Source organism: Ailuropoda melanoleuca, chromosome 3, assembly GCF_002007445.2.
Source record: "Ailuropoda melanoleuca isolate Jingjing chromosome 3, ASM200744v2, whole genome shotgun sequence".
Taxonomy (NCBI): Eukaryota; Metazoa; Chordata; class Mammalia; order Carnivora; family Ursidae; genus Ailuropoda; species Ailuropoda melanoleuca.
This window is the reverse complement of record NC_048220.1, coordinates 47,560,649-47,587,477: the sequence shown is the minus strand read 5'-3', so window position 1 is coordinate 47,587,477 and position 26,829 is coordinate 47,560,649. Positions and strand designations below refer to the sequence as shown.

The 26,829-nt window shown below is 39.4% G+C and overlaps 1 protein-coding gene and 1 non-coding gene across 3 annotated transcripts in view; one reads left to right on the top strand and one right to left on the bottom strand.

Annotated features, from left to right (window-relative positions):
- LOC100465394 (survival motor neuron protein) overlaps window positions 1-26,829 on the top strand; it is a 40,212-nt gene that overhangs the window by 6,422 nt on the left and 6,961 nt on the right. For both annotated transcript variants that reach the window (XM_019796044.2, XM_034656327.1), the window contains exons 2-8: window positions 4,866-4,937; window positions 7,069-7,188; window positions 8,097-8,297; window positions 8,451-8,606; window positions 9,527-9,616; window positions 17,412-17,522; window positions 22,071-22,121. In XM_019796044.2, coding sequence (XP_019651603.1) covers window positions 4,866-4,937; window positions 7,069-7,188; window positions 8,097-8,297; window positions 8,451-8,606; window positions 9,527-9,616; window positions 17,412-17,522; window positions 22,071-22,118 — 798 coding nt within the window. In that variant the 3' untranslated portion in view covers window positions 22,119-22,121. The remainder of the gene's footprint in view (window positions 1-4,865; window positions 4,938-7,068; window positions 7,189-8,096; window positions 8,298-8,450; window positions 8,607-9,526; window positions 9,617-17,411; window positions 17,523-22,070; window positions 22,122-26,829) is intronic.
- LOC117801684 lies at window positions 18,413-18,530 on the bottom strand. Its single transcript, XR_004624431.1, has one exon. It is a non-coding gene; the product is annotated as a small nucleolar RNA SNORA1 (small nucleolar RNA).

Sequence of the window (26,829 nt, the reverse complement as noted above, 5' to 3'; positions counted from 1 at the left end):
CACACATTTCATTGTACATATTGCGCATTCCTTTTTACTTCTGTAGTATCGCATTGCATTAATATACTATGATTTGTTTATCCATTAACTTGTTCATGGATATTTGGATTGTTTTCATTGGTGACTGTCACTAATAGAGCTGCTGTGGATTTTAATGGAGAAGACTCTGTATGGCCCTAAGTTTTCATTTCTTTTGGAAATCTACTCATGGAGTAGGTGTATTTTAACTCTTTAATAAGAAGCTGCCTTCTTATTGGCTGTCCCAGTCATTAGAGCATGCGACTCTTGATCTCAGGGTCATGAGTTCAAACCCCCATGATGGATGTGCTGCCTACTTTAAAAAAAAAAAACTGGGGTGCCTGGGTAGCACAGCGGTTAAGCGTCTGCCTTTGGCTCAGGGCGTGATCCCTGCGTTATGGGATCAAGCCCCACATCAGGCTCCTCTGCTATGAGCCTGCTTTTTCCTCTCCCACTCCCCCTGCCTGTGTTCCCTCTCTCGCTGGCTGTCTCTATCTCTGTCAAATAAATAAATAAAATCTTTAAAACAAAACAAAACAAAACTGCCTTGGGAGCACCCTGTGTTTGTTAAATGGGATGCTACCCATTGAATAAATTCAGTTAGATCTTTAAAAAAGCAGAGGGGAGTGCCAAGCTCTTCTTCAGAGTGGTTGTACCATTTTACATTTTGACTAGCAATGTATGACATTTCCATTTTTTCCACATCCTTGTTAATATTTGGAATGGTCATTCTTGTTAATTTTAGACATTCTCAAGATGTCATCTCAAGATTTTATTTATTGTTTTAAAGTTTGGTGTTTGTTTGTTTTAGGTAATCTCTGCACCCAGCGTGGGGCTCAAACTCACAGCTCCGGGATCAGGAGTTGTATGCTCCGTGGACTGAGCCAGCCGGGCACCCCTATCTTGTGATTTTAGTTAGCATTTCCTTAACGACTGATGATATTGATTGTCATTTTATGTGTTTATTTGCTATCCATTTACTATCTTCTTTGACGAAGTGCTGAGATCTTTTGTCTGTCTACTTATTTATTTGTATGAGAGAACACAAGCAGGTGAAGGGGGAGAGGGAGAGGGAGAAGCAGCCTCCCCACTGGGCATGGAGCCTGACACGGGGCTCCATCTCAGAATGCTGAGATCATGACCTGAACCAAGGTCAAACACTTAACCACCTGAATCACGCAGGTGCCCCATTTTGTCTGTTTTTAAATTGGATTGTGTTTGTCAGTATTTATAAGTTCTTCAAATATGCTACATACAAAACCTTTACCAGATAGGTAATTCGCAGTTATTTTCTCCCAGTTTGTGGCTTGGTTTTTCAGTCTCTTAACATTGTCTTTTTAGGAATAGAAATTCTTCATTTTGCTGAAATCTAATTTTTCAGGGTTTTTTTTCCCCCACTGTTCTTTTTTTGTAGGCAATCTAACATCACAAGAATTTTTCTCTTAAGTCTCTTAAGTCTTACAGTTTTATGTTTTACATTTTACATTTCTGTGATCAGTTTTTGAGTATGGCTCAAGAAAGAGATGCACAGGCTCTTCCGCTATGAGCCTGCTTCTTCCTCTCCCGCTCTCCCTGCTTGTGTTCCCTCTCTTGCTGGCTGTCTCTATAAATAAATAAAAGAAAGAAAGAAAGGGATGCAATTCTTTTCTCTGCATAAGAGCTTCCAATTGTTGCAGCACCATTTGTTGACACTACTATACTTTCTCTACTAAATTGCATTTGTACCTTCGTTACAAATTAGTCATGTGTATGGGATTTTTTTTTTTTTAAAGATTTTATTTATTTATTCAACAGAGATAGAGACAGCCAGCGAGAGAGGGAAACACAAGCAGGGGGTGTGGGNGGGGAGTGGGAGAGGAAGAAGCAGGCTCATAGCAGAAGAGCCTGATGTGGGGCGATCCCACAACACCGGGATCACGCCCTGAGCTGAAGGCAGACGCTTAACCGCTGTGCCACCCAGGCGCCCCGTATGGGATTATTTCTGACTCAGTTTTATTACATTAGCCTATCTTGATGCTAATATCACACTTTTTGTAGCTTCGCAGTGCATCTTGAAGTCAGATAATGTAAATCTTCTAACTTTGCTTTGCTTTTTCAAAATTGTTTTTGGCTTCGGGCACCTGAGTGGCACAGTGGGTTAAGCATCTGCCTTGGGTTCAGGTCATGATCTCAGGGTCCTGAGATTGAGAACCCCGTGGGCTTCCTGCTCAGCAGGAAGACTGCTTCTTCCTCTCCATTTGCCCCTCCCCCCCACTCTCCCTTGAGTGCTGTCTCTCTCTCTCTCAAATAAATAAATAAATAAATAAATAAAATCTTTAAAAAAGAAAAAACAAAAATTGTTTTGGCCATTCTAGGTCCTTCGTATTTCCATTTGAGTTTTAGAATCAGCTTGTCAATTTAACAGATGTTGACCCTTGAACAACACTGGTTTGAGCTGTGTAGGTCCACCTATATGTGAATTTTTGCCATAAATACAGTATGGTACTATAAATTTATTTTACTTAGGATTTTAATATTTTCTTTAGTTTAATGTAAAAATATGGTATATTTTACTTATACCAAATGTGTGTTAATGGGCTGTTCATGTTATCTGTACTGTTTCTTTGTGGTCAACAGTAGGCTATTAGTAGTTAAGGTTTTGGCGGGTCAGAAGTTATACACCGAGGAGTGCTCGGTTAGCTCAGTCAGTAGAGCTTGTGACTCTTGATTTTGGGTTGTGACTTCAAGCCCCCATGTTAGGTATGGAGCCTACTTTAAAAAAAAAGTTATACACAGATTTTTGACTGCAGGGAGGGGGTCGGGGGGAGAGAGGAGTTGGCACTGTGTTCAAGGGCCAAATGCACTTTACTTTTCTCTTAGAAATGCAGTTACGTGTATTTGATGCTAACAGCGTTGGGGTTTTTTTTTTAACCCAAGATTTCCTGTTCATATCGTAGTTGGATGAAGCTTATTTTCAGTAGATTCCTCTGCAAAGACTAGTGAGTATAGTGTTCTTGCACGTTATAAAGTTAACCTTGGTACTCCAAGGACAGGTAGGATGTATCACAAAGTCCTTGGCTCATACTTTAAATTTCTGTGGGAAAGTCTAATAGTAATTGATATTCTTTATTTTGTAAGTGACTTGGTCTTTTTGTTTACAGGCTCTGAGAGGTTTTTTTTAGAGCTTTTGTTTTGGTTTTTTAGCCTTTATTCTTCAGGGACCCCATTTATACATACATTGAATATTCTTTGCTAGTCATCCATATTTATTTCACTTCTTATTTTTCTTTTCTTCTTCTTCTTTTTTTTAATGGCTTTTCCTTGGTACCCCTTAAATTTTCAGTCATATGTATTTTTCCTTGGGTACTTTGTAGCCAGCATTACTTTTTCTTCCATTTCTTTCTTTTTTTTTTTTTTTTTTAAGATTTTATTTTTTATTTATTCGACAGAGATAGAGACAGCCTGCGAGAGAGGGAACACAAGCAGGGGGAGTGGGAGAGGAAGAAGCAGGCTCATAGCAGAAGAGCCTGACGTGGGGCTCGATCCCATAACGCCGGGATCACGCCCTGAGCCGAAGGCAGACGCTTAACCGCTGTGCCACCCAGGCGCCCCCTTCCATTTCTTTCTTGACTTTAACTCCTGATTCAAACCTTGCCCTTTTGCCATTTTGTCATCTAAGTTTTTTAAATATTTGTTTCAAGGTGGTTTGTGGATGCTAGTTTAAGAATATTTAATTTCGGTTGGTTATTGTGTTTCCTTCTTTTTGTGATTGTTATTTGGGAAGTTTTATCAGCTAAAATAGTTTTTGTTATAATAGCTTTGTATAAAATCTGAGTTGTCCTCTCTTTTCATTTTGAAATGTCCTCTTTCCCTGATCTGACAATAACCATTGCCATGCGAGGATTTTGAGTTGCCAGGTGTTTTACTCTTAAGAATGCCCTCTCCAAGGGCGTGTGGGTGGCTCAGTCCTCCTGGAACAGGCTCCCTGCTCAGTGGGGAGCCTGCTTCTCCCTCTCCCTCTGCCTGCTGCTCCCCTGCTTGTGTTCTCTCTCTCCCTCTCTCTCTCTCTCTCCCGCCCAGTCCCGCTCAGTCAAATAAATGAAAGTCTTTAAAAATAAATAAATAAATAAAATGAAGATTTATTAGTCACTATTAATAGTTTATAACCTTAAACATTTTGAGAATTCTTTGAATAAGCTAGACACAGTGTAAGTCAAGGGGAAAAGACTATTCTTTGGACCACAGATTCTGTGGTCAGACTAGCATTACTGCAGTCTGTACAAAGTCAAGCTAATGGCCAGGTATTTTCCCACACTGCCAAGTTAAACCCTTTATCAGCTCTTAGAAAAGACTGAAACATGGGTTATGCTTGACCATACCCACTTATTGTGGAGCATTTGGGCGCCTGGGTCGCCCAGTCAGTTAAGCGGCTGCCTTCAGCTCAGGTCATGATTCCAGAGTCCTGGGATTGAGCCCCGCATCAGGTTCCCTGCTCAGCAAGGAGCCTGCTTCCCTCCCGCTGCCATTCCCCCTGGTTGTGATCTCTTTCAAATAAATAAATAAATAAATAAATAAATAAATAAATAAATAAATAAATAAATAAATAAAAGATTTTAAATAAATAGATAGATAGTGGAGCATTCACTTTTCAGCGTACCTCTTAGAGCATTTACATAGGTCTAGCTTTGGTGGTAATGTCACATACTCTCTAAGTAGGTAGGCTTTCTGTAGTTTTATTTAGAATTTTAAATACCTGTTTTTGTGTAATTTCATTATGTCTGGAGTAAGATGGCTCTTGATACTATCTAACATACATTTTGATGAAATCCATTTAAACATTAATTGTTTTTGTTCTTTACCCTTCCCAGAGTGATGATTCTGACATTTGGGATGATACAGCATTGATAAAAGCTTATGATAAAGCTGTGGCTTCGTTTAAGGTATGAAATGTTTACTTACTCTTTTCCTTATTTCCTCATGTTAATCATTTGGAAAAACATTAACTGATAACATAAAGTGTTAATGTACATATTATTCAGTTCTAATTTTGAAGACCAATAGATATCATTGGCTAGTTAGCTTAGCTGATAATCTTCTTTTAAAAATCGGTAGGCTCTCTATGTCATTCCTTTAGCAAAGGCAACTAAGTAGAATTGTAAACATTACTTTCTTTTAAAGTGTTTGCATTGTATCAAACTACAGAAGTTCTCTAATTCAGATTAATGGAAGGGCACCCTGAATTATAATTTTCATTTAACAAGCCTTCATTGAAATAATAATGATAAATATCACTAGTGCTATAATTAGTACTTGTAGAGTGTTTACAACATCTTAGGCACTGTTCTAAGTGCTGTGCTTATGTTAAATTAATCTTCCCCAAATCCTCTGAGTTGGTTATCAAGTTACGTGTTCCTGATGATAGAGATATACTGTTCTTTTAGGGGATGTAGTCTGTTTTTGTGGCCCAAACAAGACATTTACACAGTTGTCCAGCATTATCACTTTCCCTTCCATGTGAGGTATTTCGCTTTTTTGAGCACCATACATGGGCCATCAGTAGTCCAGGCAAAGAGCATATCTTCACAGAGAGCACCAGGTACAAGATCCACTTCTTTCCCTCAGTCACTCGTGTAGCATGAGGTAAAGATCAAAACTATATGTCATCCTTGAAGCTGAATTCAAATTTGTCAGTAATGCTTTTCAGTATACCCTTAGAGTAGAATCATACTAATTGCAAGGTTCTGTAAAATGCAGATTAAAGTGGGGCTCAGTGATGGATGGAATTGATGATATTGTAGAGGGAAGTAGTCTGAGTAGAGGGAAAGCTGGTTTATTTTTATTTATTTGTTTTTAAAGATTTATTTTTTTGAGAGAGAGATTGAGAGTGTGAGAAGGGTGTGGGGCAGAGGGCGAGAGAGAGAATCCCAAGCAGAGTCCATGTTGAGCACAGAGCCTGATGTGGGGCTCAGTCTCCCAACTCTGAGATCATGACCTGACTTGAAATCAAGAGTTGGATACTTAACTGACTGAGCCACCCAGCACCCCGATAGTTTACTTTTAACTGTGTTGAGTTTGAAGTAGATATTGCAGAGGAAAGTAATCTGAGTAGAGGAAAAGATAGTTTACTTTTAATTGTGTTGAGTTTGAAGTAAATGTGAGGATAGGAAATTGGTAATTGGAAATGTTAGATTGGATGAAGAAGAAATGTCACCTGGATAATAGCTTTAGAAGTCTGCTTGCATAGAGGTTATAATTGAATTAATAGGAATACATGATCATAAACCGGTAAAGAAGGATGGACAGTTCTTTTTGGGAATGCCCAAGGTTAAGACTTGATCAGAGAGGTAATAAAGCATTAGAGTTCTGCATTGCTATATCATCCAAAATGTCATGAATTTTAAGACAAATGATCAATAGAATATAATGTTACAGAAAGGGTGAGAGTGGGGACTTAATGAAAGGGTCCTTAGAGGGACACCTGGGTGGCTCAGTCAGTTAAGCATCTGCCTTCAGCACAGGTCATGATCCTTGAGTCCTGGGATCGAGTCCCACATCAGGCTCCTTGCTCAGCGGGGAACCTGCTTCTCCCTCTGCCTGCCTCTCCCCCTGCTTGTGCGCTCACTCTCTTTCTCTCTCTCTCTCTGAGAAATAAATAAATAAAATCTTATTTTTTTTTTTAAAGATTTATTTATTTCTTTATTAGAGACAGCCAGCGAGAGAGGGAACACAAGCAGGGGGAGTGGGAGAGGAAGAAGCAGGCTCCCAGCGGAGGAGCCTGATGTGGGGCCCGATCCCAGAACGCCAGGATCACACCCTGAGCCGAAGGCAGACACTTAACCGACTATTTTAAAAAAATAAATAAAAAAAATGAAAGGGTCCTTAGAGCTGATAATCAGATACAGGATGGCTTCCGGAATAGTTTCTGCAGCATGTGGCATGATGAAGAGAGGAGGTAGAAGCCGTCTGAGCTGATGGGGCCTTGAGACCAGCTTGTAGTGACTGAGTTCTATTGTTACACTTTTTTTCATGTCTTACCCTGTAACACGTACATTTCTATTCATGTTTTCATAGCATGCCCTAAAGAATGGTGAAATTTCTGAAGCTTCAGATAAACCAAAAGGCACACCTAAAAGAAAACCTGCTAAGAAGAATAAGAGCCAAAAAAAGAATGCTACAACGCCCCTGAAGCAGGTTATTTTAAAACATTGAGATTGAACTTCAAAGAACTTCTTGTTGATATTTTTAATAATAGTGTAAAATATTTTTAACTTACATGATTAGTATAGTGTTTTCCATTGACAGGTAATCACAAAATTTCTAAAATAGCTATTAAACTTTCTATAGTTTAGAAAAATGCATGTTAGTAAAAGTATAATGAATTCGGTGGAAATGATCAATTGAAAATTGTGTTTACTTTATGTGAGGCGTGGGGTAGAGGAACCCAGTGCTTTTTGGGAGGAGTACGTCAGAGCCTTAATCTGAATTGGCAGTGTTCTGCTTAAACTGAGAGATGACTATGCCTCTCCCCCCCCCCCCACCAACAACCCTTAAACTAATACCCAGGAACCAAAAATTCTGGATGGAATCATTTCTCCTATTTAAAACAGTAGACCCGAAAGCTAAATATTTTGGTGTCTCATCAGTTCCTTTAGTTTTATCATTACCAAGGGGAAAGAGAGCTAACATTTGATAAGCTCGCCCATGTGCTGGACCAGAGTGCAGGTCACTTTACACACTTTCCCCCCTTTCTGTTCTTCACAACCGATATATGAAGTAGATTTTATTATAATTATTTAACAGATGAGGAAAGTGAGACTGAAATAGATTAAGAAACTTGTCCATGATTATATAAATGGCAGAATTTATATTATATTGACAAATACATGGCTTGATTATGTAAACAAAATTATATTTATCTTGGAAATTCAGATTTAGGCGTTTTCGGCCCTGAGCCTTTTTGACTATATCATTCTGCCTTTCAGATGAGTTAGCTGGAGACTGTCCCCTCCGCAACCTACCATACCCTACCTTAACAAGATCACAGTTTATCCTCTTTAAAGGAAATATGTGCGTGTATGTATCTTTGGTTTCTTTTATAGTGGAAAGTTGGTGACAAATGTTCTGCCATTTGGTCAGAAGACGGCTGCGTTTACCCAGCTACCATTGCTTCAATTGATTTTAAGAAAGAAACCTGCATTGTGGTTTACACTGGATATGGAAATAGGGAGGAGCAAAATATGTCTGATCTACTTTCCCCAGCCTCTGAAGTAGCTAATAATGTAGAACAGAATGCTCAGGAGGTAAGGATGGGGGGGGGTGGGGGAGAATTCTTGGAAACCGAGAGGGGATGAGAAAGTGAACAATATAACTGGTTGTTAGTTTGATCTACTGAGGCTTTAATTCTTTTTTAATACCTTTATAACAAAAATACATCTATTTTTTACTTTTTAAAGAATGAAAACGAAAGTCAGATTTCAACAGATGAAAGTGAGAACTCCTCCAGGTCTCCTGGAAATAAGCCAAATAACATCAAGTCAAAAGCTGCTCCATGGAACTCTTTTCTCCCTCCACCACCCCCCATGCCGGGATCGGGACTGGGACCAGGAAAGGTAAATTTCTCCCGAGAAAAGGTTTCCCAGGAAATAGTTAAAAGCTTTACACCCCTCCATTAAGTTACATTTCCTGGGGCGCCCGGGTGGCTCTGTTTAAGCATCTGCCTTCAGCTCAGGTCATAATCTCAGGGTCCTAGGATTGAGCCCCGTGTCAGGTTCCCTGCTCAGCGGGGAGTCTGCTGCTCTCCCTGCTCCTGCCCCTCCTTCCCCCCCTCCCCGCTCATTCTCTCTCTCAAATTAATTAATTAAATCATTGGTGGGGGGAAGATTTTTATTTTAACTTGGGTCATGAACCCCAGTAGGTGTGTCCCTATCCAGTTCTGTATAAAGCAGTGATTTCTTCACTGGAGGTTATGGTATTCAGGCAGTAATAATAATAAATAAGATTAAAAATCATGACTTATTAAAGCTTTTTCTGAAGATTTTCTGTTGAGAGTTCTTACTAGGTTTAGATTACTATTTCTAGAATGATCATACCTCTTAATTTATCTATATATCATACTTCCTTGGTCTCAGGGGGCTAATTTTTCTTATTAAATGAGAGGTTTACTAATTTTTACAGTTTATGCTCTATAGTAGTTTATGTAATTCAAAGGTTATACAATTTAATTAGAGAAATTGTGGGGCAGATAGTCTTTTATGATTGAAGTGTCTTGCTAAATACACTGTCTCTGATTTATTAGGTAATTAGGAGTCTTTCTTACTTTGATTTTACTTTCTGAATGTTTATATAGAAAGGAAATGAGGAAAATCTAGATTTATGAGCCTTCACTATTTGGTGTATGAAATTCTGTTTCATTGTTTTTGACATGTATATTATTCTGGGTGGTTATTTTGACTCTTATGAAATTTAATCTTTTTTCCTCCTTTCATGTATAAATTGGGAAATTAATATTCATTTGGAATGTTCTATACAGGCTGGTCTAAAATTCAGTGGCCCACCACCACCTCCACCACCACCACACTTCTTATCATGCTGGCTGCCTCCATTTCCTTCTGGACCACCAGTAAGTACAGAAGAATTCAGATTAAACCTTATGTTCATACATACTTAGGGATTTAGCAGCACATAGGTGATTGGGAAATGTCATTTTAGACCATCCCTATGGTCAGATTCTAATGGGTAAAAATTTGAACTAAACCTCAGGTTTTTGTTCTTAATGCCCTTCTGCTACCTTCAGTCCTCTTATTGGCCCCAACTCTGAGCCCTATATTGCCTGCTTCCTTCATGTCAGAAATTGTATCTCATTCAATAGGGAGGTATCTCCTATTTGAAAGGATTTAATTACACTGTAAATAAGGATTAATGTTTTGCTCTTCCAGGTATCCTTGGATGTTAACTTCACATAGACTGTGTGTATGTCTAATGATAGAATTCTGGGTATCAACAGTAGGCTAGACACAAGACACTTTCTGGCAAATTCTTGTGTTCCAGTAGGGGCAGCACAGTTGTTCTACCTTAGACCTTTCCTTAAAATGCTGTCTGGGTGTTTTTTGAGTAAAACCATAGAAGTATGTGTACTTGCAATGCCTGGGTGGCTCAGTCGGTTGGGCATCCGACTCTTGATTTTCGCTCAGGTCATGATCTCAGTGTCATTGGATTGAGGCCCACGTCAGGTTCCACGCTAAGCACGGAGTCTGTTTGAGATTTTCTTTCCCTCTCTGCCCCTAACCCCACTCGCATGCATGCACTCGTGCTCTCTCTCTGAATAAATAAAGTCTTTTTTAAAAATATAACATATTTAGTCTTTTGCCCATAGATTCATAATGGAATGGAGTAATAGTTCAAAAATCAAAACAAAATACCTAACATTTTTCGTGATCTATTTTCTTTTGATTCTTATTCATTTTAATTTTGTTGGTCTTCTGTTGTTACTGGTTGGCCTTGTCAAAATGTCAGATTTTTTTTTTAAGTGTTTTTTTCTTTAATATTTATTTTGTTAAATTAGTCACCATACAGTACATTCCCAGTTCTTGATGCAATTTTCCATGATTCATTACTTGCATATAACACCCAGTGCACCATGCAATATGTGCCCTCCTTAATACCCAGCACCGGCCTATCCCAGTCCCCCACACCCCTCCCCTCTGAAGCCCTCAGTTTGTTTCCCAGAGTCCACAGTCTCTCATGGGTTCATTCCCCCTTCTGTTTACCCCCCTTCATTCTTCCCTTCCTTCTCCTACCGATCTTCCTATTTCTTATATTCCATAAATGAGTGAAATCATATGATAATTGTTTTTCTCTGCTTGACTTATTTCACTTAGCATAATCTCCTCCAGTCCCGTCCATGTTGCTGCAAATGTTGTGTAATCATTCTTTCTGATGGCCGAGTAATATTCCATTGTATATATGGACTGCATCTCCTTAATCCAGTCGTCTGTTGAAGGGCGTCTCGGCTCCTTCCACGATTTAGCTGTTGTAGACAATGCTGCTATGAACATTGGGGTGCATATGGCCCTTCTCTTCACTACGTCTGTATCTTTGGGGTAAATACCCAGTAGTGCAATTGCTGGGTCATAGGGCAGCTCAATTTTTAACTTTTTAAGGGACCTCCACAATGTTTTCCAAAGTGGCTGTACCAGCTTGCATTCCCACCAACAGTGTAAGAGGGATCCCCCTTCTCCACATCCTCTCCAACATTTGTTGTTTCCTGCCTTGTCCATTTTTACCATTCTAACTGGTGTAAGGTGGTATCATAGTGTGGTTTTGATTTGAATTTCCCTGATGGCTAGTGATTTTGAACATTTTTTCATGTGTCTGTTAGCCATTTGTATGTCTTCATTGGAAAAGTGTCTGTTCATATCTTCTGCCCATTTTNTGGAAAAGTGTCTGTTCATATCATCTGCCCATTTTTTTATTTGATTATTTGTTTCTCATATATTGAGTTTGAGAAGTTCTTTGTAGATCTTGGATACAAATCTTTTATCTGTAGTGTCATTTGCAAATATCTTCTCCCATTCCCTGGGCTGCCTCTTAGTTTTTTTTGACTGTTTCCTTAGCTGTGCAGAAGCTTTTTATCTTGATGAAGTCCCACAAGTTCATTTTTTCTTTTGTTTCTCTTGCCTTTGGAGATATGTCATGAAAAAAGTTGCTGTGGCCGATGTCAAAGAGGTTGCAGCCTGTGTTCTCCTCTAGGATTTTGATGGATTCCTGTCTCACAACTAGGTCTTTCAACCATTTGGAGTTTATCTTTGTGTATGGTGTGAGAGAGTGGTCAAGTTTCATTCTTCTGCATATAGCCGTCCAATTTTCCCAGCACCATTTACTGAAGAGACTGTCTCTTTTCCACTGGATGTTTTTTCATGCTTTGTCAAAGATTAGTTGCCCAAAGAGCCGAGGGTCCATTTCTGGGTTCTCTATTCTGTTCCATTGGTCTATGTGTCTGTTTTTGTGCCAGTACCATGCTGTCTTTGTGATCACAGCTTTGTAGTACAGCTCGAAATCCGGCATTGTGATGCCCCCAGCTTTGTTTTTCCTTTTCAACAGTTCCTTGGAGATTCGGGGCCTTTTCTGGTTCCATACAAATTTAAGGACTATTTGTTCCAGTTCTTTGAAAAATGTCCTCGGTATTTTGATCGGGATAGCATTGAAAGTGTAGATTGCTCTGGGTAGTATGGACATTTTAACTATGTTAATTCTTCCAATCCATGAGCATGGAATATTTTTCCATCTTTTTATGTCTTCCTCAATATCTTTCAAAAGTGATCTATAGTTTCTAGCATATAGGTCCTTTACGTCTCTGGTTAAGTTAATTCCAAGGTAACGTATGGTTTTTGGTGTTATTGTAAATGGGATGGATTCCCTAATTTCTCTTTCTTCAGTCTCGTTATTCGTGTATAGAAATGCAACTGATTTCTGGGCATTGATTTTGTATCCTGCCACCTTACTGAATTGTTCTATAACTTCTAATAGTTTGGGAGTGGATTCCTTTGGGTTTTCCATATAGAGTATCATGTCATCTGCAAAGAGAGACAGTTTGACTTCTTCTTTGCCGATTTGGATACCTTTGATCCCTTTTTGTCTTCTGATTGCTGTTGCAAGGACTTCTAGTACTATGTTGAATAATAGTGGCGAGAGTGGGCATCCTTGTCGGAGAGCCTGATCTTAAGGGAAAGGTTTCAGCTTTTCCCCGTTGAGAATGATATTCGCTGTAGGCTTTTCATAGATGGTTTTTATGAAATTGAGGAATGTACCCTCTATCCCTACACTCTGAAGNTCTGATTGCTGTTGCAAGGACTTCTAGTACTATGTTGAATAATAGTGGCGAGAGTGGGCATCCTTGTCGTGTTCCTGATCTTAAGGGAAAGGCTTCCAGCTTTTCCCCATTGAGAATAATGCTTGCAGTAGGCTTTTCATAGATGGCTTTTATGAGATTGAGAAATGTACCCTCTATTCCTACACTCTGAAGGGTTTTAATCAGGAAAGGATGCTGTATTTTGTCAAATGCTTTTTCTGCATCAATTGAGAGGATCATATGGTTCTTGAGTCTTTTCTTGTCGATATGATCTATCACACTGATCGATTTGCGGATGTTGAACCACCCTTGCATCCCAGGTATGAATCCCACTTGGTCTTGATGGATAAACTTTTTAATGTACTTTTGGATCCTATTAGCTAGGATCTTGTTGAGAATTTTGGCGTCCATATTCATCAGGGATATCGGTCTGTAATTCTCCTTTTTGATGGGGTCTTTGCCTGGTTTGGGGATCAAGGTAATATTAGCCTCATAGAATGAGTTTGGTAGCTTTCCTTCTGTTTCTATTTTTTGAAATAGCTTTAGGAGAATAGGTATTATTTCTTCTTTGAATGTTTGGTAGAATTCCCCGGGGAATCCGTCAGGCCCTAGACTCTTGTTTTGGGAGAGGTTTTTGATCACTCTTTCAAACTCTTCATAATTAATCAGTCTGTTTAAAACATCAGTTTCTTCCTGTTTCAGTCTCGGTAGTTTATTGGTTTCCAGGAAGGCATCCATTTTTTCCAGGTTGTTTAATTTATTGGCATAAAGCTGTTGATAAAAGTTTCTAATGATCCTTCCTATTTCATTGGTGTTGGTTGTGATCTCTCCCCTTTCATTCATAATTTTATTAATTTCGTTCCTTTTGTCTATTCTTTTGAATAATTCTGGCCAGTGGCTTATCGATCTTATTTATTCTTTCAAAGAACCAGCTTCTAGTTCTGTTGATCTGCTCTACTGTGCTCTTGGTTTCTAATTCATTGATCTCTGTTCTAACCTTGATCACCTGCCTTCTTGTGCATGGGTTAGGCCTATTCTTCTGTTCCAGCTCCAGCTTCTTGAGGTGAGAGTATAAAAACTGCATTTTAGATTTTTCTATTCTCTTGAGTGAGGCTTGGATGGCTATGTATTTTCCCCTTAGGACCGCCTTTGCAGTGTCCCACAGGTTTTGGAACGATGTGTTTTCATTCTCATTGGTCTCCAGAAATTGTGTGATTTTTAATTTCCTGGTTTACCCAATCATTCTTGAGCAGGATGGTTCTTAGTTTCCAAGTGTTTGAATTTCTTCCAAATTTTTCCTTGTGATTGAGTTCCAGTTTCAAAGCATTGTGGTCTGAGAATATGCAGGGAATAATCTCAGTCTTTTGGTATCGGTTAAGACCTGTTTTGTGACCCAGTATATGGTCTATTTTGGAGAAAGTTCCATGTGCATTCGAAAAGAATGAGTATTCTGTTGTTCTGGGGTGTAATGTTCTCTATATATCTGTGAGGTCCATCTGTTCCATTATGTCATTCAAAGCTCTTGTTTCTTTGTTGATTTTCTGCTTAGGTGATCTGTCTATTGCTGAAAGTAGAGTGTTGAGGTCCCCTACTATTAATGTATTATTATCTATATGTCTCTTTATTCTGGTTAAGAATTGGCTTGTGCATCTAGCTGCTCCCCTGTTGGGGGCATAGATACTTATAATTGTCATATCCACTTGTTGGATACATCCTTTAAGAATAATATAGTGTCCTTCTGTATCTCTCACTACGGTCTTTAGTTTAAAATCTAATCTGTCTGATGCGAGAATTGTTACCCCAGCTTTCTTTTGTGGTCCATTGGCATGAAAAATGGTTTTCCATCCCTTCACTTTCAGTCTGGATGCATCTTTAGGTTCAAAATGAGTCTCTTGCAGACAGCAAATGGATGGGTCCTGTCTTTTTATCCAATCTACAACCCTGTGGCGTTTTATGGGAGCATTTAGGCCATTTACATTCAGACTGATTATTGAGAGATATGATTTTAATGATGTCATGTTTCCTGTGAAGTCTTTGTTTCTATAGATTGTAACTTTCTGTTCTGTATCGCTCTTGGAGCCTTTTTACTTTTATAGAACCCCCCTTAATATCTCTTGTAGGGCTGGTTTGGTGGTTAAGAATTCCTTCAGTTTCTGCTGATCCTGGAAGGTCCTTATCTCTCCATCGATTCTGAATGACAGCCTTGCTGGATAAAGGATCCTTGGCTGCATGTTCTTCTCAGATAGAGCTTTGAAAATACCCTGCAACCCTTCCTAGCCTGCGGGGTCTCTGTAGACAGGTCTGACGTTATTCTGATATTTTTCCTTCTGTACGTAAGGATTTTCTTCCCCCTGGCCACTTTCAATACTGTATCCTTGGATCTAATATTTGCGAATTGCACTATGATGTGATGTGGTGTAGGTCTGTTCTCATTGACCTTGGGAGGGGTCCTCTCTGCTTCCTGGACACGAATGCTTGTTTCCTTTGCCAGATTAGGGAAGTTCTCAGCTACAATTTGTTCAAATATCTCTTCTAGACCTCTCTCTTTCTCCACCCCCTCGGGGATGCCGATGATTCTGACATTGGAACGTTTCATGAGTCAGTAATCTCCCATAACCTACTTTCTTGAGATTGGATTTTTTTGAGCCAAGTTTCTGTTGTAGCTTTCTCTTCTACCACCCCATCCTCCAATTCACTAATTCATTCTTCTGCCTCATTCACCCTGGCCGTCAGAGCATCTAGTTTTGACTGCATTTGGCTCATAGAATTTTTAATTTCTGCCAGACTCGCTCTCATTTCTGTCCTTAGAGATTCTATATTCTCATTAATATTTTCATTAATAGTTTTTTCAAGCCTACATATCATCTTGACCATTGTTACTCTGAACTCCATTTCTGACAATTTGGTTATATCCATATCCATCAGTTCTGTGGCAGAGGCCACAGACTCATTATCTTTACTTTGCTGGGGGGGATTTCTCCTTCTCCTCATTCTGATGAGGAGAGGTTGTGGGGATGCCCAGAACCCAAATTATACCAGGACACAGGCAGTGTGCACTTGTTTTATAGGGACCTTAGGGATGTCGGCTTCCTGATTTTTCAGCCTGCCTCCTGGGCAAGGGGCCTGCCGCACTGATATTCAGGAAACCTTGTTTGGGTAGAGTTGCCCCATCCCCTGCGAGGGGGTATGGGGCTGGGCACACTTTGAGCTGGTATTTCCAGGCTTTTGTTCTCTGGCGGCTTTCCCTGGCGGTTTTCTGTGCCTCTTCTGAGAGTCAGAGCACCAGTGGCTGTATCCTAGCCTCTGTCTCAGAACAGAGATCGCAGTCCGCTCTCCACTGAGCTGTCTTGGCCACTTTAACTCTGTTTCTGTCGGTGCTGCTAAAAGCCCTGCAGCGACCCAGGATGTGCGCCCCACAGCCAGTGTCCCACCCTCACTTCCAGGGCCGGCGCGTCTCTGTCCTTTGTGCTTCTAACACTGCCAGCTGCCCCCAGTTCCCACGTGCGCTCCCAAGCTCCCTGTCTCAGTGTGGTTCGCGTGCGCTCTGGAGCGCTGGTTTTCAGTCTGGTCGCCCGCACTCCCGAGCTCTTGGTTTCGGTCTAGTTCTAGTATACGCTCCGGAGCTCCGGTTTTCAGTTTGGACACGCGCGCGCTCCTGAGCTCCCGGGTTTAATCCGGTTCCAGTGAGCGCTCCGGAGCTCCAGGTTTCAGTCTGGTCATGCACGTTCCCGGGCTCAGTCTGCTCTCTCACGGGTGCCGGTCTGCGAGTCAGCCCGCTCCCCAGCACAAGTGGCTACCGTTTCCCGGCGCCCAAGCATGGAGGCTCCCTCCCCCTTCCGTTTATTTTCCTATATCTGTGCTCAGATTCACAGCTCCCCGCTTCGTACCTCAATAGTCAGTGCTGGAGATGTTCATTTGTAGAGATCCAGGTGTATCTTCCTGCGTCTCAGGCTGATTCCGTGGATGTTCAGGATGGTCTGGTAGATACCCAGCTCGACTCGGGACCAGCAGAGAAAGGGTCTTCTACTCCTCCACCATCTTTTCTCCTCCTTGCAGAAAGTGGTCGCTTTTCTGTTCGTAGAGTTTCTGCCACTCTTTTCTTCGTTCTCTGGTTGCGTTCATAGGTATTCAGACTGGTTTGGTAGCTCTCTCACTGAATTCCTGGGACCAGACTAACTTTAGGTCTCCTGCTCCTCCGCCATCTTGGAACGCCGAGCTGGAGCTCAACTCCTGTTTTGAACTGGGTTCCTTGCAGAAAGTGGTCGCTTTTCTGTTCATAGAGTTGCTGCTATTTTTTTCTTCATTCTCCAGTTGAGTTTGTAGGTGTTCAGAATGGTCTGATAGCTATCTAGCCGAATTCCTGGGACCAGACGAAATTTAAGCCTCCTGCTCCTTTGCCATCTTGGACTCCTCTCTTTTTAAAAAAGTTTTAAATAGGAAATGGCATGGAATGTAGGGAAAGATACAACTAATATCTAACTAATATCCAGCATTCTCTATGTAAAATGGATGTCCAGACTTCAGCTTTTGTTTATTGACTTTAAAGTATATCTTTCTCCATTTCCAGATAATTCCCCCGCCACCTCCCATATGTCCAGATTCTTTTGATGATGCTGATGCTTTGGGAAGTATGTTAATCTCTTGGTACATGAGTGGCTATCATACTGGTTACTATATGGTAAGTGATCACTCAGCATCTTTCCTGACAATATCTTTGTGGTTATGTGACTGTGTTTTGTTTATGACTAAAAAGTGGTTTGTTATGTTTGTTAGATCCCAAGAGCTAAAAACTACCTTAAAGTTTAAAAATATACAATTATTTGTTTAAGGCTTACATTACTCTTGTATTGTCCTTGCTAAGTGTAATTGTAGTGCATTTACAATTTTTTCATGTTACTAGATTATGTTGATAATATGGTTTCTAATTTAATGACATTCTAAATTATTGTCTAATCTCATTAGTCTTTCTCTTTCAATCTGAAGTAAAAATGCATTGTAGGAGATAGAGAAAGAATGAATAATACCTTGAGAAAGAAAGACAAATAGTGTTAGGTTCTTTTTGTGCATAGAGTAAGGTCTGAGGTGATAAAGGCCAAACTGTACCTTAGGGATTGAAGCTCCATACTTGTCACTTCATACAAGTCTGTTGTAGGCAGGTAGTATTGTGATTTAGCAAGACATTTTTAATTTTTTTTTATTTAAAGTAAATTTTTATTTAAGGAATTTGTACATGTGATTTCCTTCCACTGCCAGTCACTATAGTTCCTCCAACGTCAGAATCACAATCTTCAAAATAGCCCTTTTAGAAAGAACTTTTGTTCAGCCCACATTTGTCACTGTCAGTCCAGAGTTCTTTCATTTGGGCTTCTTTGGTCTTCCCTTGAATATGGACATGCTTCACAAATTCCCCACCTGTAACCTTTGGGAGCCAGTTTCTTGAACTTAGGACCTTAGAAGTCAAATTATAGGAAGTACACTGATTGCTATTTTGGCAAATGATCTAAAATTTTTATTCCTTAATTTTTTTCTAATATTGAAACTTCCACTCTACTCCATGTACCCAGCAGAAAATGTTACAGGTCTCATTGTCACTGCAGCAATAAACTTGCTGTGATGGAAGCATAACCTGTGTCTCAAATCGCTGCAATTTTTAAATTTTTTATTTTTATTTATTTATTTTAAGATTTTATTTATTTGACAGCGACCACAAGTAGGAGGAGCAGCAGGTAGTGGGAGAGGGAGAAGCAGGCTCCCTGCCGAGCAGGGAGCCTGATGTGGGTCTTGATCCCAGGACCCTGGGATCATGACCTGACCCAAAGGCAGACACTTAACAACTGAGCCACCCAGTCATCCATGCAATTTTTAAATTTTTTAAAAGGAAGCTGTTAGGCTATGCTGAGATTATGATGTGATATTGTAGGTACTTGAATTTCTGCTTAATTAATATATAGAAGAAGAGAAACAACTGACTTGAAGGTGTAATTTTTTAAATGTATTACTTGTACATGCTCCCATTAATGCTATTATTTAAAAGCTAATCTTGAACTGTTGTATAATGTTGGTATATTTGTATGATGAAGTTCACCTTTTAATGACCAAAAAGATAATGGAAAGTAACAAATTAACGGTTTGTAATTTGAGACCAATCATTTAACTTCGTAAGCTTCCATTTTCTGCACTTCACGTATCTCTGCATATATTTTTTATTATGAAATATTTTGAAAAATATTAACATAGGGGCACCTGGGTGGCACTGTTGGTTGGGTGTCTGACTCTTGGTTTCAGCTCTGGCTGTGGTCTCAAGCCCTGCCTCAGGCTCAGCGCAGAGTCTGCTTGGGATTCTCTCTCCCATCTCTTCCCCTCCCCCCCACATACACACTCACATGCTCTTTCTCTCTAAAATAAATAAATCTAAAAATATATGTACTATACATAAATAAACTACTGATGTAACTCATGATTACTTTTCAATTTTTTAGAATGAAAAAGAGCTTTTTTACCCACATGCACCACATTTTGACTTATTTTCAGATTCATATTATGCATAGTATGTTCATGCTTTTATTTGGTCATTGTTGTAAACTTTTTACTGAAATGTGTATACAGAAAAGTCCACATATTAGAAGTGAACAGCTTGATTAAAAAGAACATTATTCATGGGGCGCCTGGGTGGCACAGCGGTTAAGCGTCTGCCTTCGGCTCAGGGCATGGTCCCAGCGTTGTGGGATCGAGCCCCACATCAGGCTCCTCCGCTATGAGCCTTGCTTCTTCCTCTTCCACTCCCCCTGCTTGTGTTCCCTCTCTTGCTGGCTGTCTCTATCTCTGTCAAATAAATAAATAAAATCTTTAAAAAAAAAAAAAAAAAAGAACATTATTGGGATGCCTGGGTGGCTCAGTCGGTTAAGCATCTCCCTTCAGCTGAGGTTATGATCCCATGGATCAAGTCCCGCACTGGGCTCCTTGCTCAGTGGGGAGCCCGCTTCTCCCTCTGCCTGCAGCTCCCTCCTGCTTGTGTGCACGTGCTCTTTCTCTCTCTCTGACAAATAAATAAATAAAAATCTTTTAAGAAAACAAAGAGCTGTATTTAAAAAAAAAATCATCATAATCCTAAAGCTTCCTTATATCTCCCTCTAGTCACTACCAATCCCTTTCCCAAGAGTAAGCATCTTCCCGACTTTTAACATAGATTAGTTTTGCCCTTTTTTGAACTTTTATGACTGGGATAAAACCAATGCAGGGCTCAATGTCACCACCCTGAGATCATGACCTGAGCCAAAATTGAGTCAGATGCTTAACCAACTGAGTTACCCAGGCACCCCAACATTATGAATATATCTAATCTGAAGGATGGCATGGATGAAAATTGGACTTGGTTAAAGTACATTTATAAGTACTCCTATTTCAAGTACTTGATTGTACTATGTTATTAAAACGTAGCAGATTTTCACTGGACTTAAAATTATGACGCTGACCATAAAATTGCAGATGTTTCACTTTCTTCCCTGAGTTCAAGCAACAGTTCTTAAGTGTACAGCCTTGTCCAGAATAGTTGCCACAAATTCAGGACCAACCTGTGACTAACTTGTTCCTAAGAAAAGATCTTTACTTGAAGGGGTATTACTTATATATCTGCATATATTAAAATGTAAACATACATTTACATTCACAAGTGTAAAGAAATCAGTTTCCTAGATCTTGCATTTTTGTCTCTTTGAAATTGTTACCATTAAAAAGAAGGCTCTACTCATTTTTAAGTTTTTTAACAGCTTAAATGTTTTAGCCACCATTGCCTACAGCTAGCTTTTTTTTTCTTTTTCTTTTTTTTCCTTTGGTGCAAAAAGGTGGTTTTATTAAAGCATGGGGACAGGACCCATGAGCAGAAAGAGCTTCTGCCCTGGGATTGTGAGGCGCAGCTCTCAGCTAGCATTTTTTTTTTTTTAAGATTTATTTATTTATTGGTAGGCGATGGGAGGATGGAGAGGGAGAGAGAGAATCTTAAGCAGGCTCCCCACTGAGCATGGAACCTGTTGCAGGGCTTGCTCGCACTACCCTGAGAGCTGAAATTAACAGTCAGACACTCAGCCGAATGAGCCACCCAGGCACCCCCTCAGTTAGCATTTTTTTTTAAGATTTTTATTTATTTATTTATTTGACAGAGAGAGAGAGAGACAGGCAATGAGAGAGGGAACACAAGCAGAGGGAGTGGGAGAGGAAGAAGCAGGCTCCTAGCACAGGAGCCTGATGCGGGGCTTGATCCCAGAACTCCGGGATCGCGCCCTGAGCCAAAGGCAGACGCTTAGTGACTAAGCCACCCAGGCGCCCCTCAGCTAGCGTTTCTTTCTTTTTTTTTTTTTTTAAGATTTTATTTATTTATTCGACAGAGATAGAGACAGGCAGCGAGAGAGGGAACACAAGCAGGGGGAGTGGGAGAGGAAGAAGCAGGCTCACAGCGGAGGAGCCTGATGTGGCTAGATCCCATAATGCCGGGATCACGCCCTGAGCCGAAGGCAGACGCTTAACCGCTGTGCCACCCAGGCGCCCCTTAGCTAGCGTTTCTTAACCATTGCTTCACAGAAACATATGCCAGACAACGTTTCCATTAGCAGCCTGTTCCCATTAGAGCAGCCAGATAGGATTTGGGTCCGCCTCTAGAAATCCAAGCAGAATGCAAATGACTTAAGATTAGTGTTTTTGGAATAACATAAAATAGGCTATAACTTTGGTACTTACTAAGAACAAATCACTTTTAATACATCTTATAAATCTAAAGTATAGATTAATAATAAAGTGGAAAGCTGATATATATGAAGGGAAAGTAGAACACGTGGAGCTATAAGAGAGGAATAGGACATTTGGGTTAGGTCTGACCAGGAAAAACAAATAAATATTTGAGTATTAATCCTGCTTTTTTAACTTCTAAAATGTTCTTTAGTACATAGTGGTCTCTAACTGGTTTTATTTTAATAAATGAGCTTGACACAGTGATAATTTACTTGACAGAATTAAGGTATAAGCTGGCTCAGGAACATCACTGGACTTTGTGAAAGAAGAAAATTTCTTAATTACAGCCTAATAATTGTTTACTCTGGGATCCCTTTTAAAGCACATTTGAAGGCTGTAAACTTATTTTCTGTTGATATTTTTTAAAGTAAAATTAGTAAAATGTCTTATGTGAACAAAGCATAAATATGTATGCTATTTTAAATTCCTTTATGTTTCCTTACAGGGGTTCAAACAAAACCAAAAAGAAGGAAGGTGCTCACATTTCAATTAAGGAGTAAGTCTACCGTCATTATAAATTGACGAATCTTTAGCATAAATTTTACAGTTTGTGGAAAACATGTTTAAAAATTGAAATGGTGGGGCGCCTGGGTGGCTCAGTTGGTTAAGCGTCTGCCTTCAGCTCAGGTCATGATCCTGGGGTCCTGGGATCAAGCCCTGTGTCAGGGTCCCTGCTCAGTGGGGAGCCTGCTTCTCCCTTTCCCTCTGCCCTTCCCCCCTGCCTTGCTGGCTCCTTCTCTCTCAAATAAATCTTTTTTTTTTTTTTTTAAAGCTGATACATTAAGAAATAGAAAAGTTAATAGAAAACTATTAAAATACATTTTTATTTATTTTTGATTCAAGTATAATTAACATACACTATTATTAGTTTCAGGTATACAACACAATGATTCAACAATTGTACACACTATTCAGTGCTCATGACGTGTGCTTCTAATCCCCTTCACCCATTTCACTCATGCACCCTCCAAGCTCCCCTCTGTCAACCGCAAGTTTGCTCTCTCTATATTTAAGAGTCAGTTTGGGGGCGCCTGGGTGGCACAGTTGGTTAAGCATCCAGCTCTTGGTGTAGGCTCAGGGTCGTGAGATTGAGCCTCATGTCAGGCTCTGTGCTCAGTGCAGATTCTGCTTGAGTTTCTCTCTCTCTCTCTGTCCCTCTGCCCCTCCTGCTTATGCATTTCCTCTCTCACTCTCTAAAATAAATAAATAAATCTTTAAAAAAAAAAAAAGACTTTTTTTTTTCTTTGCTCCTTGGTTTTGTTTCTTAAATTCCACATATAAGAGAAATCACGCCTTACTTGTTTTTCTCCGACTTATTTCACTTACTTTCTCATTGTACTTTCTACATCCATCAGTGTGTCTCAGATGGCAAAGTTTCATTCTTACTTATGGCTGAGTAATATTCCATTGTGTGTGGAACATCTTTCTTTTGTGTTTGTCTATCGATAAATAGTTGGGCTCTTCCATATCTTCACTATTTTAAGTAATGCTGCAGTAAACATAGGGATGCATGTATCTTTTCAAATTAGTGTTTTTGTTTTCCTTGGGCAAATAGCCAGGGATGACCAGATCATACGGCCTATTTTTAATTTGTTGAGGAACCTCCATACTGTTTTCCACAGAGGCTACACCAGTTTGCATTCCCACCAAGTACATGAGGGTTCCTTTTTCTCCACATCCTCACCAACACCTGTTGTTTCTTGTTGATTTTTAGCCATTCTGACTGGTGTGGGGTATATCTCATTCTGGTTTTGAAATGCATTTCCCTGACGATTAGTGATGTTGAGCGTCTTTTCATGTGCCTGTTGGCCATCTGTATGTCTTCTTTGGGAAAATATCTATTCATGTTGTCTTCTCATTTTTCAGTTGGAGTTTTTCATGTTGAGTTGTACACGTTCTTCATATATTTTGGATATTAAGCCCTTAATTGAACACATCATTTGGAAATATCTTCTCCCATTTAATAGGTTGCCTTTTTGTTTTGTTGGGTGTCTTTAACCCAAGATTTTAGCAAAATCTTTTTATTTCGGTGATACCCCAGTAGTTTATTTTTGTTTTTATTTGCCTCACCAAAGGAGACATATCTAGAAAAATGTTTCTACAGTTAATGTCAAAGTGATTACTGCCTGTGTTTTCTTCTACGAATTTTATGGTTTCAGGTCTCACATTTAGGTATTTAATGCATTTTGAGTTTATTTTTGTCTGTAGTGCAAGGAAGTGGTCCAGTTTCATTGTTTTGTATGTAGCTCTCCAGTTTTCCCAACACCATCTGTTGAAGAGATTGGCTCTTCCCCATTGTATGTTCTTGCCTCCTTGGTCAAAGAATAATTACCATATAAGCATGGGTTTATTTCTGGGTTCTCAGTTCTGTTCCATTGATCCATGTGTTTGGTGTGCACACGGGTACCATACTGTTTTGATCAGTACAGCTTTGTAGTCTATCTTGAAATCTGAGATTGTGATACTGCCAGTTTGGTTCATCTTTTGTAAGATTGCTTTGGCTATTCAAGGTCTTTTGTGGTCACATACAAATTTGAGGATTATTTGTTCTAGTTCTGTGGAAGATGCTGTGTATTATTATAAGATTGCATTAAATTTATAGATTGCTTTGGATAGCATGGACATTTTAATATTATTTTTCCTCCATGAACATGGAATAGCTTTTTATTTGTTTTTGTTATCTTCAGTTTCTTCCATCAGTTTTAGAGAGTTTCTGGTGTATAGGTCTTTAACCTCCTTGGTTAGTTTTATTCTTAAGTGTTTTATTGGTTATGGTGCAATTGTCAATGGGATTGTTTTCTTATTTTCTGTCTCTACTAGCTCATTATTAGTATATAAAAATGCAACAGATTTCTCTACCTTGATTTTGTATCCTGTGACTTTACTGAATTCATTTGTCAGTTCTAGTAGTTTTTTGGTGTAGTCTTTAGGGTTTTCTATGTATAGTAGTATTAAATACATTTTGGTGTCAAAACAATTTGACAAAAGGTTGATCTACATTCTCTCGTGATATCAAAGTATATCAGCAAATACTTGGTTAGTAGTGTGGAGGGAAAAACATCTTACAGTAAAGAGATCCTTGGAATTAGTCATGATACTGCACCACTGTGGTGGGACAGCCAGACTTGGTTTTTGATTTAGCATGTGGTATGAAATAGACTGAATCATCTGTGAAGGGTTCTGGTCAAAAGAGGTTAACTGGAATTAGGCTACAAGATCTTTTCCACTTACTGGAAACAGCTGGGGATAGAGCATAAAGTTAAATGACCCCACAAAAGAAATGATAAGATGGGTCTAGAATGTGAAATGTTATAGATGGTAACTGGCTTCCTTTCTTCAAAAAGTCAGTGAAAGAAAAAAAAGTAGGGGAGTGAGTAACTGTTCTAGATTAAAAGTGACTTAAGAAGCATAATAGCCAAATGCCATGTGGGCTTGGTTGGAATCTGGTTTGAACGGCCATCTGTAAGTCTTGAGAGTTGAAGAAATTTGAATATGGACTGGACTTTAAATGAAATTAGATTAATTATTGCTAATTTAATGAGCTATGATGAGGGTGTTATAGTGTATGGAAGAATGTCTTTTTAAATTTGCATCAAGTATTTGTAAGTGAAGTGTTAAAATGTCTTGAATATCTTTTTAAATTTAGCAAAACGTATGTGTATGTGCATAAAGCATATGTGGCTCTCCAAGTGGTGTGCACATGGATGTTCATTGTACTGTTTTTTCTGTTTTCTCTATGTTTGAAAAGTATGTAAGAAAAATGTTCAGTATCTTTAAATTAGTAAAAGCTGCGCGACCATCATTGTATTCCTTTTCACGTATTATTTTATACTTCCAGTCCATATTCATCTATATTTGATAGAGATGCCATCATAGCATTTTGTGCACACATGTATATCCGCATTTAACATCACGTTTAATGTTTTTTACATATTCTTTCTGTCAGATTGTTTGCCTGCATGTTATGCGACTGTTCATTCAGTTCAGCGGTTTTTGGCATTCTGGGTAACATTACATGGGTACCTTCTTATATGTGGTAATTTGATTCTGTTCTTTCATAGCCTTCAGGTAAATTTCTGTTGTGACTATGGGATAGAAGATTGTGGGCATTATGGTTCTTGATGTTTCCATGTTGCCTTGAGAAGCAGATTTTGAAAAATGTTTTTTCTTGCCAGTTTCAAAATGCGTGTTGTGTTCCTGGAAGGAATATTTAAAATTATATAAATCATCACATTTAGAAGTATAATTACCCAGTTGCACCTGGCTGGATCAGTCAGTAGAGCATGTGACTTTTGATCTTGGGGTTGTGAGTTCGAGCCCCTTGTTGGGTGTAGAGATTACTTAAAAATAAAATCTTTGTTTTTAAGATTTTTTTTTTATTATTATTAGAGAGAGCATGAAAGAGGGGAAGGTCAGAGGAAGAAATAGACTCCCTGCTGAACAGGGAGCTTGACGCGGGACTTGATCCTGGGAGTCTAGGATCATGACCTGAGCCGAAGGCAGCAGCTTAACCAACTGAGGCACCCAGGTGCCCTGAAAATAAAATCTTAAAAAAAAAATTCACCAATGTAGCCATGCTTCATCATCACAATTAGAAACTGAATGATGACTTTGGAGCATGGCCTAATAAGAACCTGGTTTTTGCCTCTCTTTTCAGTACTGTTCGTGCTCCTGAGAGCATCAGCCGGGGCATTCACGTGCACCACTATGGCAGCAGGGAAAGACGGTGGATAGCTAGATTTCACTTTAAATAAAACCAGTTCTTGGTTTCCAGGCAGAAGACAGATGTGAAGCGTTGTACCTAAACGTTCATGAGTCTTTGTGTTTAGATAAAGACTTCTTGCTAAGAGTAAATAAAATCTTACTTTATGGAATTTGTTTCAGTAGACTCCTTAGGTATATTAATTTTGGTTTTTATTGTAAAGGAAACTAGAAACTGCCACATGAAATTTTTCTCCATTTTATAAGTAATAATAATAGCTACATTTTTGAATGATTACTGGGTGTACTAGGCATAGGTTACTTGATTTAATCTTTATAGCACCATCAAGGTAGATATTCTTATTATTCCCATTTAACAGACAAGAAAAAGACTCACAGAGGTGAAATGACTTGTCCTTGGGCCGCAGAGTAAATGGTGGCACTCTGTTTGACCTCAGAACTCTCCCTCCAGCTCTCGGCCCCCCTGCAGCTGCTTCCAAGCT